At 33.5% G+C, this 12,637-nt stretch overlaps 2 protein-coding genes across 2 annotated transcripts; one reads left to right on the forward strand and one right to left on the reverse strand.

The window, feature by feature from the left end:
- Nucleotides 1-1,062: 1,062 nt before the first annotated feature.
- LOC110892960 lies at nt 1,063-6,155 on the forward strand. Its single transcript, XM_022140090.2, has 7 exons — nt 1,063-1,349; nt 1,468-1,554; nt 1,686-1,892; nt 4,309-4,473; nt 4,783-4,836; nt 4,959-5,105; nt 5,754-6,155. Exons 1-7 carry the CDS (start codon nt 1,140-1,142, stop codon nt 6,129-6,131), a joined length of 1,248 nt encoding a protein of 415 aa, XP_021995782.1. The 5' UTR covers nt 1,063-1,139; the 3' UTR covers nt 6,132-6,155.
- Nucleotides 6,156-7,955: 1,800 nt separating this feature from the next.
- LOC110895067 (pentatricopeptide repeat-containing protein At1g60770) lies at nt 7,956-11,136 on the reverse strand. The gene is made up of 2 exons (XM_022142334.2): nt 10,749-11,136; nt 7,956-9,401 (listed from the first exon to the last, which is right to left on the reverse strand). The coding sequence occupies exons 1-2, from the start codon at nt 10,986-10,988 to the stop codon at nt 8,175-8,177; spliced, it is 1,467 nt and encodes a 488-aa protein (XP_021998026.1). The 5' UTR covers nt 10,989-11,136; the 3' UTR covers nt 7,956-8,174.
- Between the last annotated feature and the right edge of the window lie 1,501 nt (nt 11,137-12,637).

A 12,637-nucleotide genomic window follows, 5' to 3' on the forward strand; every position in this document is an offset into this window, starting at 1 on the left:
TAATTCATTCAAGGCACATGTCTTGATTTTAAGCTTTCAATCTAATAACCAATAAAAGCCCAATTAATTAAATAGATTTTTTTTTTTTTTTGAAAGGTGAGAGTCTACTTATGGTTGTGAGATCAACTCCCACACCCCCCAAGCCAGGGGGCTCTAGCCAAGTCTGCCCAGACTACGTTGTCTGAACCGGGTCCGCGCTGGTTATCAGACTTGGTTCCGGCTTTCCCCCGGAAACCGTTCTGCCTCTACACGAGAAGCCTCGCTAGAGTAACAGCCGGATGAAAACCGGGGGCGGGCTCAGGCTCAGGCCCGCGGTCCTTTGTGTCCACGGGACTCCTCGCCCTCATTATATCATTTAATAGATTTATTTGATCAATTAAAGACTCCTTTAATCAATTAAAGGGGTCTTTAATCAATTAAAGACCCCTTTAATATATCATTTAATAGATTTATGTGATCAATTAAAGGCGGATCAAATAGATTTATTTGATCAATTAAAGACCCCTTTAATTATATCATTTAATACTTCAAATGAACTTGTACTTTTATTATATGTTTTCCTAAAGACATTGTACTTTTTTATGATCTTGTACTTTATTATGTGTTTTCCTAAAGACGTTAGTACTTTTTTTATGATATAGGTTTTTATTTATGTGAGTCAACTATACCTAAACAAAAATTTTAACGCTGAGTTGTTATATATCTGAGTATCGAAAAAAATGATACCATAAGATAAAATTCAGTAATCAGCCACCGCCCTTCTCTACATATAAATTGTTCAACAAAACAATTCATACATATGGTAAAATTAAAGAAGAGAGTATGTAATAAATAAATCATATTTAAAAGATGGGAAGGATTACATACATCAGATACGTATTATTAGTCAATTCACTATATTTCATAGGAGAGATTATTGTTTAATTAATCTTAGAATTTATTGGTCATAACTCAATATCTAATTTTGAATTTCTCCAAAAACCGAATTTTCTGTAAACCACTATATAAAGTCGTTCATATGGTAATGTATGTATGAACATATTTTGTTTAAACTTTATTATGTTTCTGCATTGATATAGCAAAATAAAGAAATTAAACAAGAATACAAAATTTGTAGTTAAACAGGATAATCTACAACCATGCGGTCTAGTTACGGTCATGAGATCCCTACTATCATTTCCATTCTTGTGTTGTCTTTCTTCTTGTTTTCACCTATATTTGTGGTAAAGGGTTCCGAAAAGTTATGGCAAGAAAACGGAACTTCAGTGTTGGTTGACGAGTCTAAGAAGATGAAGTTGATAAATGCTCAGCTTAAGAAGATCAACAAGCCTTTTGTTAAGTCGATTGAGGTAACTCTTCTATTGGATTGTTTACAAAAGCATGTTTTATATGTTTATAATTATGATTATGATTATTATATTTATTTAGACACTTGATACTAATTATTGATTCTTATTTTTTAATCAGAGCCCGGATGGTGATATAATAGATTGCGTTTTGATTCATCTTCAGCCAGCTTTTGATCTCCCAAAGCTAAGAGGAACGATGCCAATGGTATATTTTGTTGAGAGTTGAAAATTATGATTCTGCCAACTGCCACTAACTTAATTTATGTTATATTAAGTTTATATAATTGGAGGAATTTAATAATAATCTAAATTGTTTTAAAAAATAACAATGAACAGGATCCTCCCAAATTACCAAAAGAACATGGTAAAAGGAGAACAAGTTCTAGAGTGAAGCAGGCATGGAGTTCAAATGGTGAATCATGTCCAAATGGAACAATACCAATAAGACGAACAAGTGCAAGTGACATACTAAGATCTCGTTCTATATCTAAATTTGGAAAGAAAATTAGTGCAAAAAACAACTCAAGTGGCCGAGGGCATGAGGTAACCACTTTTATTCTTTTTATCATCATTCAAAGTTAGATATACATAGGATAGGATGTGAATTTCTGACACGATCCGAAAACTTGAAACAAATCTAACACGAAATTCATGGGTTTAAGTTTATGTTTAGTCTAAACGGGTTCGGGTCAGTTTCAGGTTGAAACAGTGAACCCGTTTAGCTAAACAGCTCGGGTTCGGGTCAAACCGGTAGGGTTGGCAGGTTGACCCGTTTAACCCATTTAAATCATATTTTATTTTTTACAATATGTTTTGTATCGATCATAAATTAATTTGGGTGGGTATTTTATGTTATAATTATAACTTAAAAAGAGAAATTAACATAATATTTTATAATTAAAATGTAATTCTATTATATACGATTGTGTTCTTTTAGTAGTAAACTTTTAATTTTATTATAATTAAAATGTAATTCTATTATATACAATTGTGTTCTATTAGTAGTAAACTTTTAATTTTATTTTAACTAGTTTTTTTATATCGCGTGTTGCGCCGAAACCACGCAAATGATATTGTAAAACAAACGTGATTTGAAAATAAAGCATTTTTTTAGAAAGTCAAACCATTAGAACGACTTAGTTTATCATCGTACCGCTTTATGATACCAAATAAATACTTTATTTTGAGTATAACTTCGTTTTTAACAAAACTTATAACGGAATGTCAGGGAAAGAAATCAAGCATAACTACGTACTTAAGTTTTTAGAAAAAAACTATAAACGTAATTTATTAGAGAAGTATCAAATTAATCGATAAATTAATATGTTCAAAAAAAGAAAAAAAAACAATTATTAAAAAAGGTAAAGGAAATATATGTTTAAAAAAAGAAAAATATGTTATTAAAAGTAAATATAATAATAAACTATTATAATATATTAAATAATAAAATAATAAAAACTATATATTATTATAAAAATAAAGTTACTATTCATCATAACGTAATTTATTAGAGAAGTATCAAATTAATCGATAAATTAATATATGTTCAAAAAAAGAAAAAAAAACAATTATTAAAAAAGGTAAATGAAATATATGTTCAAAAAAAAAAGAAAAAAAATGTTATTAAAAGTAAATATAATAATAAACTATTATAATATATTAAATAATAAAATAATAAAAACTATATATTATTATAAAAATAAAGTTACTATTTATCATACCTCGAAAACAATATATAATATAATATAATATATAATATACTAATTTTTGAAAAAAAAATTAAAAAATTTGGTTGAACGGGTCGTGTTCGGGTTCACATGTATGACACGATTTTCGGGTTAGGGTTGCGTTCGGGTTTGGGTCGGGTTAGACCCGCCAACCTACAAACACGACCTGTTTAGCACCCCTAATACATTTTAATAAATTTTAATATGATAAACAACATACCATACTATTTTTAATCACTAACTCTATTTTTATATGTATAAAAATATGATATCTTTTTAAAAATTTAAAAATCTTAAAGTACATTTTTGGTGATTAATTCTGCTACAGAAAAGCCGACAAAGCATTTTTGTTTGGCCCATTCTATACACACCCCCCCTCCTTCCTGATTACACCCCCCCTTGTGAGAGGAAAACTGTCGGTCCCACGCAGGCCCCACCTGTAAATATGTGAGAGAAGGGGGGTGAAAAAAGTAAATAGGGGGGTGTAGAAAGTAGCACCCTTTTGTTTTCGACTAATAATTTAAAACTTATTCAAGCTATATACCAATATTAAATAATAAAGATTTATGATACCGTTTCATTAAAATCTGTAGTCAACCACAAGACCGGTATAACTTTTGTTATTTATAAAGAAAGGTTAATTATGGAATAATGATTATTCTTTATAGTTAAAGCTGTGCGTTTTAATTCTTTTTGCATTTTATCTACATTGAGGTTCAAGAGTGAACACTAGTATAGCTTGTGAACTGAGTGAACTAATCCTGGCCATACACGTGTGTAGATCAATGGCTATGATTTGATGTTGAAATACACTAGGGTATTTTACGATTTTATGATGAGATCTTGGCCATACACGTGTGTAGATCAATGGCCACGATTTGTTCACTCAGTTCGCAAATACATTAGTGTTCACTTTAGAACCTCACCCTATCTGTTATCTATTAACTTTGGCATCAAAACATACAAATTTTATCCTTAATATAAAATCAGAAAGTTCAGACTCGGTAGTGTTTAAAAACTGGACTACCAGTCGGCCTTACAAAGTTTTTTGGTGATTTATTTACAAAGTTTCAAATCACAAAAAGAAAATCGAAATTATAAGAAAATATTAACAATAACTTGAATCGCGTTAGTTATTCTTTATAAGTAATTTAAATGTATCAAGTTTATATATATATTATAATATTTCTAAAAAGTTTTAATTATGGTTATTATATGTTTGTACTTGATAGCATGCATTGGGATACTTGTTGGGAAAGCAATACCATGGAATAAAAGCTACTGTAAATGTATGGGCTCCAAACATTGCTCATAAAGATGATTTTAGCAATTCACAAATTTGGGTTATTTCTGATATTCCCAATCATGATCTCAATGTTATTGAAGCTGGTTGGATGGTTGGTACCTTCCCTTCCTTTTATATTTATATATATATTTAGTTCATTTAAAATCATTTTTTCTTGTTTCTAATATAAATATTGAATTTATTCATGGTTTTTTTTTTATATAAATTACATTAATATTCATATTCATTTAAAACTTGAGAATTTGTACTAATATATTATGAGAGACAAATTAACTGAAAATTTAATTCGCTATTCTTGAACGAATTCATACCCATTTTAGAATATATATTTTTTCATCATATCATAGTTTGTATAATATTTTTAAATGTTATAATTTTTTTGGTGTATTTCTTATGACAGGTTTACCCTGGGCTATTCGGAGACAATTCCCCAAGACTTTTTATTTATTGGACCGTAAGTATTATTATGTTTAATAAATAACCTACTATTCTCGATTATCACAAACGAAATATTATACATATTTTTTATTTTTAGTAAAATACTAATATTAACATTTCGAAACTAAAAAAATGCAGAATGATGGGTTTCAAAAGTCTGGATGTTACAATTTATTGTGTTCAGGATTTGTCCAAACGAGTAACGAGATCAGTGTTGGAGCTGCTATTGCAGAAATATCAACTTATAGTAATAGCCAGTTTAATATCGACCTAATGATGTACAAGGTAAATATTTTAATCTTTTTAGTACACTTGTTGTCAAGGTGCTAATCTCGTAGTTTGACTCGTGTTGATCTTGATCTTCGAGTCTTGGTAACAGTGTCCAGGGATGTTCACGGTGTGGTTTTGGCGGCTTTTAAGTCTTTAGTAACGGTTTTTTAACAATTGTAAATTGAAACGGAACCAAACCAAATCGATACTAGCAGTCTTGCATTGATTTAGTTTCACAGTATGAACTTATTGGGCCAGGGGCGGATCCATAGGTGTTTTGGGGTTTCCTAAGAACCCCTCGGTTTGGAAAAAGATAGAAAAAATTAGTGGAAACCTTGTGTGATTTGGAAAAAAGATAGTGAGAACCCGGTGAAAAATAATCCTGCTTCCGCCACTGTGTATTGGGCCTTTATAAAAATTTGCACAAAATATCTTCAAAACAAAGAAATTGTTTCTAGTGTCGCAAATCATCGTCTAAGGTTATAAGAGCCGAAAATGTCCCAACAACTAAAAAGATTAAAAAAACGTTTGTGAAACCAAACAGACGACCAATTGGGATAGTTTCACAGTTTTAAACTGAACCTTGAACACCCCTAACGAATGCTACAAATACATATAGGTATTGGTAACATATAAGCATGGTTGTAACATTAATTTTAACAGGACCCGGAGACCAGGAACTGGTGGTTGAGTATGGATAGCCACATGATAGGGTACTGGCCTTCGGCTCTGATCCGGGAACTTGCAGACCACGCAACGATGATTCAGTTTGGAGGAGAGGTGTTCGATAGTCAAGCATCAGGTGGGCACACGTCGACTCAAATGGGAAGTGGTCACTTCCCAGGAGAAGGGTTCGGGAAAGCTTCGTTTATTAAGAACATAGAATTGGTTGATGGGGAAAATACTAGCATCCCAGACTTGTCTGATATAATTCTGGGTGCAGAAAAACCCAACTGTTATGATGTTACAAGTGGGTATAATGGCATTTGGGATAATTATATCTTTTTTGGAGGACCTGGAAATAATCCACAATGCCCCTAACATGTTTGTTATATCAATTTTCTAATACAATAATATAAAACAATTTTTTTTTGTTATTTTTTATGGTTAATTGGTTACTTTCTTTTGCTTTTATGTGAACGAAATATTAAATGCATAAAGACATTATTTTGTTTTGAACTAATTGGTAAAATGTAGAATAAAAGACATTTTTTCCAGGTATTGAAAAAACTAATTGGTCATGCCCACGCTCTGCGGTGGGGCGACCTGTTGTTTTTTTTTTTTTTTTTTTTTTTTTTTTAATGCCAGCTTGGTCCATTTAAAAAAAAATTATATGACGTATTTAGTTTTTGTAAACAAACTAATGAATGTAAGTTTCAAGAGGAAAATAAAAAGGGTTATTGGATTTTATCACCCTTAATTATTGGTCATTGGTGGTTGCCACCCCCAACTATCACTTTGACGCCCGCCACCCCCAACTTAACACTTAGTGTGTTCTGTCACCAGATCACTAACTTTTGATCTTGTTTCTATACTTTTGGGGGTGTCCTAAGATCCCTAAAACCTTCCCAACATCTCTATGACACCCTAAAAAGTGTAGTAACAGGATCAAAAGTTAGTTATCAGTTAACGACATGGTGACTAAACACATTAAGTGTTAAGTTGGGGGTGATGAACGTCAAAGTGATAGTTGGGGGTGACAGCGGCCAATAGGCAATAGTTGGAGATGATAAAATATAATAACCCAAATAAAAATGCGTATATTATTTATAGTGTAAGAGATTAATTTAAAAAAAGTTAAAAAAAAGGTTTTAACTTTTTACTATAGCACTGTAGAATAAACCAATGTTATTTAAAACTGGAGCTCTTTGACCGCTTCTGTTTGTATAACTTGACCCGAGATCAGGCTAAGCTTTTCGGATTCATTTAATAGATGAGCTAAAAAGCTTAATTGCTATTACAAAAGGTTGTTAAGTTGTTTAACTTGTTTATGAAACCAAATTCACATTTGGACTCAACTTCAATGAGAATATGTATGGGTTAGGATCAAATACAAAGTCTCCTTAAAATAAAAAATCATAAGAAGCCTTTGTAGAATAACTTTACCCGAATATGTATATGGCCGCAACACATTTTAGGTCCTTCGAATAATAGACGTTTGGTTTTTACGTTAAATTGTGTTAAAGTTTTACCCATGATTAGAAAACAAACAAACAAACAAACAAAAATATTACGTAGTAATTACCCAACCTAACCCAAAACAGTTTTACCAGTCATCAGCTCTGGTTACCATCTCCGGTGGTGTGTTTCTGTCACGATCAGCTTCGGTTATCATCTCTGGTGGTGTGTTTTTGTCATGAACAGTTCCACACATATTTTCCATCTCATTGATGTTCTCTTAGTCGCTATCTTGTGGATATGGCAGCCGAACCATTCCATGCTCTTTTCTAGTTGGTGTTCATGCCAACTGCTTGTGGTTTATTGTCAAAAACTTGGATTGAAGACTGAAGTTTCCGGATCATCCACGGAGAGATGCGGCCAACCAACTTATGGTACTACTCATTACATTCCTGTGATCGTCTCGTCTTCTCTTGTCGGATACGAGTATGGGGGTCTAATGTAATGTACATGAGCAACAAATGGTCATGCGATTATTATGCCATTGAAACCATAATCTTTCCCAACTTACGACTCAAAGTTAAAATACTAACTACCATACAGGAACCATCCGGGTTTCGAGAATGATTAGTTAGCGATAGCGATTGACGGACTAAAATCCGATCTATGACCTCGTATACAACTTAGTTGTTTTAGTCGACCCATCACTGACCATCGTATAGGGTCATACAACCATGAAGTCCACTATTAAAACACAATTGTATAAGAATAAGAAACAGAAAACAAAAAAAAACTATTACAACATAAAATCCGTAGAATCTAACTCATGATGTTGCATTTTGATGGAATTTAACACAAAAATCACAAAAGTAAATCCCTTATTGCTACTTCAAGATCCAAATGCAAACAGCCAACAAATGGAACTTCTAACAATTTTTCATATAAATGCACGAACACTAAACTTTCTTACTTGACCGATATCTTTTCAAGCAAAACTTTACCTTCATCACTCAACTCGACATTCTCCATTTTCACCCGACGATGCATAATCGGGCTTGTTTTTCCAGCAGATGCATAAATCCTAAACAAAGATTCCAACACGTCACCACCAACATTATCATCAGCTTTCTGCAAAACCTTCACTAACCCTTCAGCACCATCAACATCTTTACTACCCTCATAATACGCCATAAACTTCCGAATAACCGCTTCCACGGGGACCCACTTTTCACCAATCGCATTATCAACGCAACTAACAGCAGATACAATCTCACCTTTTTCCAAATGATAATTCAGGAAAATCTCCCACGTTTTAGCGTTCGGTTTCGCACCTCTCCGTTTCGATAACTCCCGAAGCTCTTCCGCTTTATCGAACAAATCGGATTTTAAATAAGCTCCGATAAGAACATTTGCGATCCGAATATCGTAAGTCGGAGAACCCGATACCCATTCTCTGAAACATTTTTCGGCTCCTGGTAAATCATCTAATTTGACCAAAACTTGTATCATGTTTAGATAACTAATATTTGCCGTTTTCGGAAACGCTAGCTTTAACGATCGCCAGACGCGATACACTTCAATTAGATTACCGGTCTTCCCGTATAACGTTATCAAATGCTGAAACGCCGATAGATTTTTGTGGGCATTTTTCTTCTCTAATTCCTTTAGTGCGTCTTCCGCTTTGTTGGTCAAACCAGAGTCAACGTATATTGATGCCAGATTCGAATATGTAGTCCAATCTTCCAAAACTTCGTCATCCCTCTTTAATTCATTAATTACGCGTTCAACCGCAGAGATATCATTCAATGCAGCAACGGCTCTCATCCAAATATTGTAAGTCAAAATATCAAGTTTGACTTCCGATGCCTTCATTTCCATAATGATCTCTGGAATTCTTTCAGGTTGACCGGTTTTTTCGTATAGAGTCATGATGCAATTGTAATGAACTGAAGTTAACGTTAAGTTTAATTCTTTCATTTTTTCGAACATAGACTCAGCTTTGTCAGTTATCAATTCTTTGCAGTAATGGTTTAAAAGCGGACCGTATGTTAAGTGGTTTTTTGATTGTTCGGGGAGACTAACGAAATAAGCCTCTGCAGCGTTTATTCCCTTTGCTTTGGCGATTAGATCAATGTGTATAGCTTGATCACCGACTGTTTTGTTCATTCCCCTTTCTGCCATAGTTTCTGATAGCTGTAAAATCATACAACAATCAATATAGAAATTATGTAAAAAAAATAACCGTAATAGAAAGTCTCAGAGTCAAAACTTCTTTAAATACGTTATCATAACAAGACCATAGGCTTATGGAGGGATGCTATTTTAGGTTTTATTCTGTTTGTTATTAGTATTATTCGACAACAAAATTGGAGATATTCACACCTATGCACTCTGTTGCTTATACAAATATTTCACAACATGAAAACATAAGCCTTTTAACAAAAAAGACCGAAGGTGGAAATGACGATAATCAGGTGTTTGTATCAAACTATAAACTAGAACTACTCATTTCAAACTAATAAAATAAATTTGAACATAAATCTAGAAAAAAAAAAAAGTAACTTTGCCGCTAATCATTACAACGAAGTTTGGCTATGTTCATTTCTGACTTCAATCAACAAACACAATATCAAAAAATGATCCTGACAGCTATAATCGGATACGCTGTCCTAAAGCATTTGCTCTATGAACAATATCATCCTTTAATAAGCACACTAGTGATATAGCACTGCTGACCTCTGTAACTATACACATTTTCTATGCAGCCTAAGTAAGCTCATCGAAATCATTTTCGAATTTACAGGACTGCTCAGTGCTTACTAAACATACTTTCATAAAGACCTATTCCACTGGCTTTTCTAGGCAGCCTAAGTTGTTTTATTTCATCTCCTGCTACATTTTTAGTAAAAAACCTGAAGTAAAACAATTTAACTCGAAACGAGTACTTAGGTATCATTTCGAGTGGCTGATAACTAACTCATCTTACAATCAAAACTTAATTCTACACTTAACTCACACAACAATCCACCTGAATCCAGGTGTCTGCATCGCCATCTAGTGGTCATAACTACAGCTCATATTTAACTTCATCATGCTAGATCAATACAAAATACATTATAAAAACATCAAATCAACGCCTTTAATAGAGGTAAGCAATAACCGAACCGTTAACCAAAACTGAACCAAAAACCGACGAAACCAAACTAAAATTAACCGAATTAACCACGTTTTTTTTTTGGTACCCTGGAGTAACCGAAACTAACTTTTACACCTTCATCCCATGTTTTATAACTCCATTTCATGTATTTATACCTTCATTTCATATATCTATACCTCAATTTCATGTACTTGTATATATATTCATTTCATGTATTTATATCAACATTAAATGTATTTCCAAGCAAAAAGTATTAGCCCAAGTTATGTTTTGGTTATTAACCTGACCAAAAACCAACTAACTAACTAACTAACTAACTGAATAACCGATTCGTTAATAAACAATGACTTGAGTTTCAATTAAGGATGATAACAGAACTGAACCTTTAGAGCCGGAGCGTATCGCTTGCGATGACGAAGGATTCGAACGGTGTGATCCACCTCCCATTTGTACGCCTTCTTTCTGGACTTAACAAACTGATTCAAATTCTGTCGAACACTAACATCTGATCCTCCATCTTTAAACAGCCGCCTGTAAAGCGCTTCTTCCAGATACTTCTTCGTAGATCTCTTCGTTATACTCTTTGTTCTCCCGAATCGTTTGATAAACAGCGAAGACGACATCTTTCAACGTGAATATTTGTTTCGAACCCTAATTGTTCGTCACGAGGGGTTTAGGGTTTACGAGAGTGGAAGAAAGGGGGGTTTCAGGTGATGGTTGGGAGCATGGGGTCTAGGGTACACCCTCAGTTTTCTGGGCTCAGACTGATTTCCAAAGAGACTTAGGCCCATTTTCTATTTATCCGGACGGAGGTGAAGAAGATATGGATAGTGGTGCACAAAAAACCTAAATCCGAACCCGAAAATAAAACCTGGAACCGGGTATTATAAAACCTGGGTTTTTTATACCCGAACCCGAACCCGACCCTACCCATAGGGTAGGGGTTGGGTATGTATTTCTGTTATAAAACCCGAACCCGGAACCGGGTTTTTTTATACCCGTTTTCAACCCGGGTTTTACGAGTACCCGGTTTCAACCCGAACCCGGAACCGGGTTTTTTCAATACCCGGTCCGGTTTTTTCAATACCCGGTCCAGGTTTCCCAATACCTTGTTCAGGTTTTTTCGTTTTTTTGTGTTTTTTCGAGTTTTGTACCTTGGTAACGGCTATATAGCCGTTAGAAAGTGTATTATGATCATTTGTTTGGTTTACATTGTATCTCTATACCCTATAAAAGGGGTCTTTGATGACGAACAATAAACGAAGAAGATCAAGTTATTCGAAGCTATCTATGTTCATCATCTTATTCGATCTGGTTCAATGATTATTTAGGTGTTATGTATTTCTATGTTTTATGAAATAAAAAGGTTTTGCATTTTATATTTCTATGATTTATCCAAAAAAAATGAATACCCGAGGCATACCCGAACCAAACCCGACCCGAACCCGGGTATATAGGGTATACATTTTTTATATAAAACCCGGACCCGGACCCGACCCGGGTATTGTCAATACCCGATTTTGTAGAACCCGATCGTACCCGAACCCGGTTCCATACCCGGAACTGGGTATTCAGAAAACCCGATTTGTGCACCACTAGATATGGAGTTTATTTATTGAGTAAAAATTATATTTTAGTCCCGGTGATTTGGGTCATTTTGCTAGTTTAGTCCAAAGGTTTTATTTTTCTTCTGTGAGTCCAAAAAGCTCTCACCGTTGTCATTTTAGTCCACCTGGTTAACTTCATCTATTTTTTCTGTCAATGAGAATGGCAATTCAGTCATTTTATATGTAATTCTGTTAACTGGAAGTGCAATTCGGCCATATAAAATGACAGAATTGTCCTTCTCGTTAACAGAAAAAATGGATGAAGTTAACCCAGTGGACTAAAATGGCAATAGTGAAACCTTTTTGGACCCACATGCGAAAAATGAAACATTTGGACTAAACTGGCAAAATTGACTAAACCGATTTTTATATATATCATAGAATCTTTTTGCCGTTAAGCGTCCAATGCTGGTTATTTGGAGAAACCAGATGAGTTTGGGTATTGAGGGGAAAAACTAAACCATATCTATCTAGGTAGGGTATCAAATATATTGGAACCGGGTGTTAGTACCTGGTTTTTATCAAAGAAAATGTATTTTTATTTTAAAGTTGCTTAATTTACACAAAAATTAATTCTTTTTAAATTTGAAGTTGCTTAATCTTTTGTATAAAATAATTATACTAAATTACCACAACATAAATTAGCTCAACTAGATGTTACTTAG

Source organism: Helianthus annuus, chromosome 12 (assembly GCF_002127325.2).
Source record: "Helianthus annuus cultivar XRQ/B chromosome 12, HanXRQr2.0-SUNRISE, whole genome shotgun sequence".
NCBI lineage: Eukaryota > Viridiplantae > Streptophyta > Magnoliopsida > Asterales > Asteraceae > Helianthus > Helianthus annuus.

Excerpts from the sequence above, each read along its gene's own strand:
- LOC110895067 (XM_022142334.2), bottom strand. The coding sequence starts at position 10,988 with ATGTCGTCTTCGCTGTTTATCAAACGATTCGGGAGAACAAAGAGTATA. Across the intron at positions 9,402-10,748 it reads GATACGCTCCGGCTCTAAAG|CTATCAGAAACTATGGCAGA; the intron begins GTTCAGTTCTGT and ends ATGATTTTACAG.
- LOC110892960 (XM_022140090.2), top strand. The coding sequence starts at position 1,140 with ATGCGGTCTAGTTACGGTCATGAGATCCCTACTATCATTTCCATTCTT. Across the intron at positions 4,837-4,958 it reads GACTTTTTATTTATTGGACC|AATGATGGGTTTCAAAAGTC; the intron begins GTAAGTATTATT and ends AAAAAAATGCAG. Across the intron at positions 5,106-5,753 it reads TCGACCTAATGATGTACAAG|GACCCGGAGACCAGGAACTG; the intron begins GTAAATATTTTA and ends TAATTTTAACAG.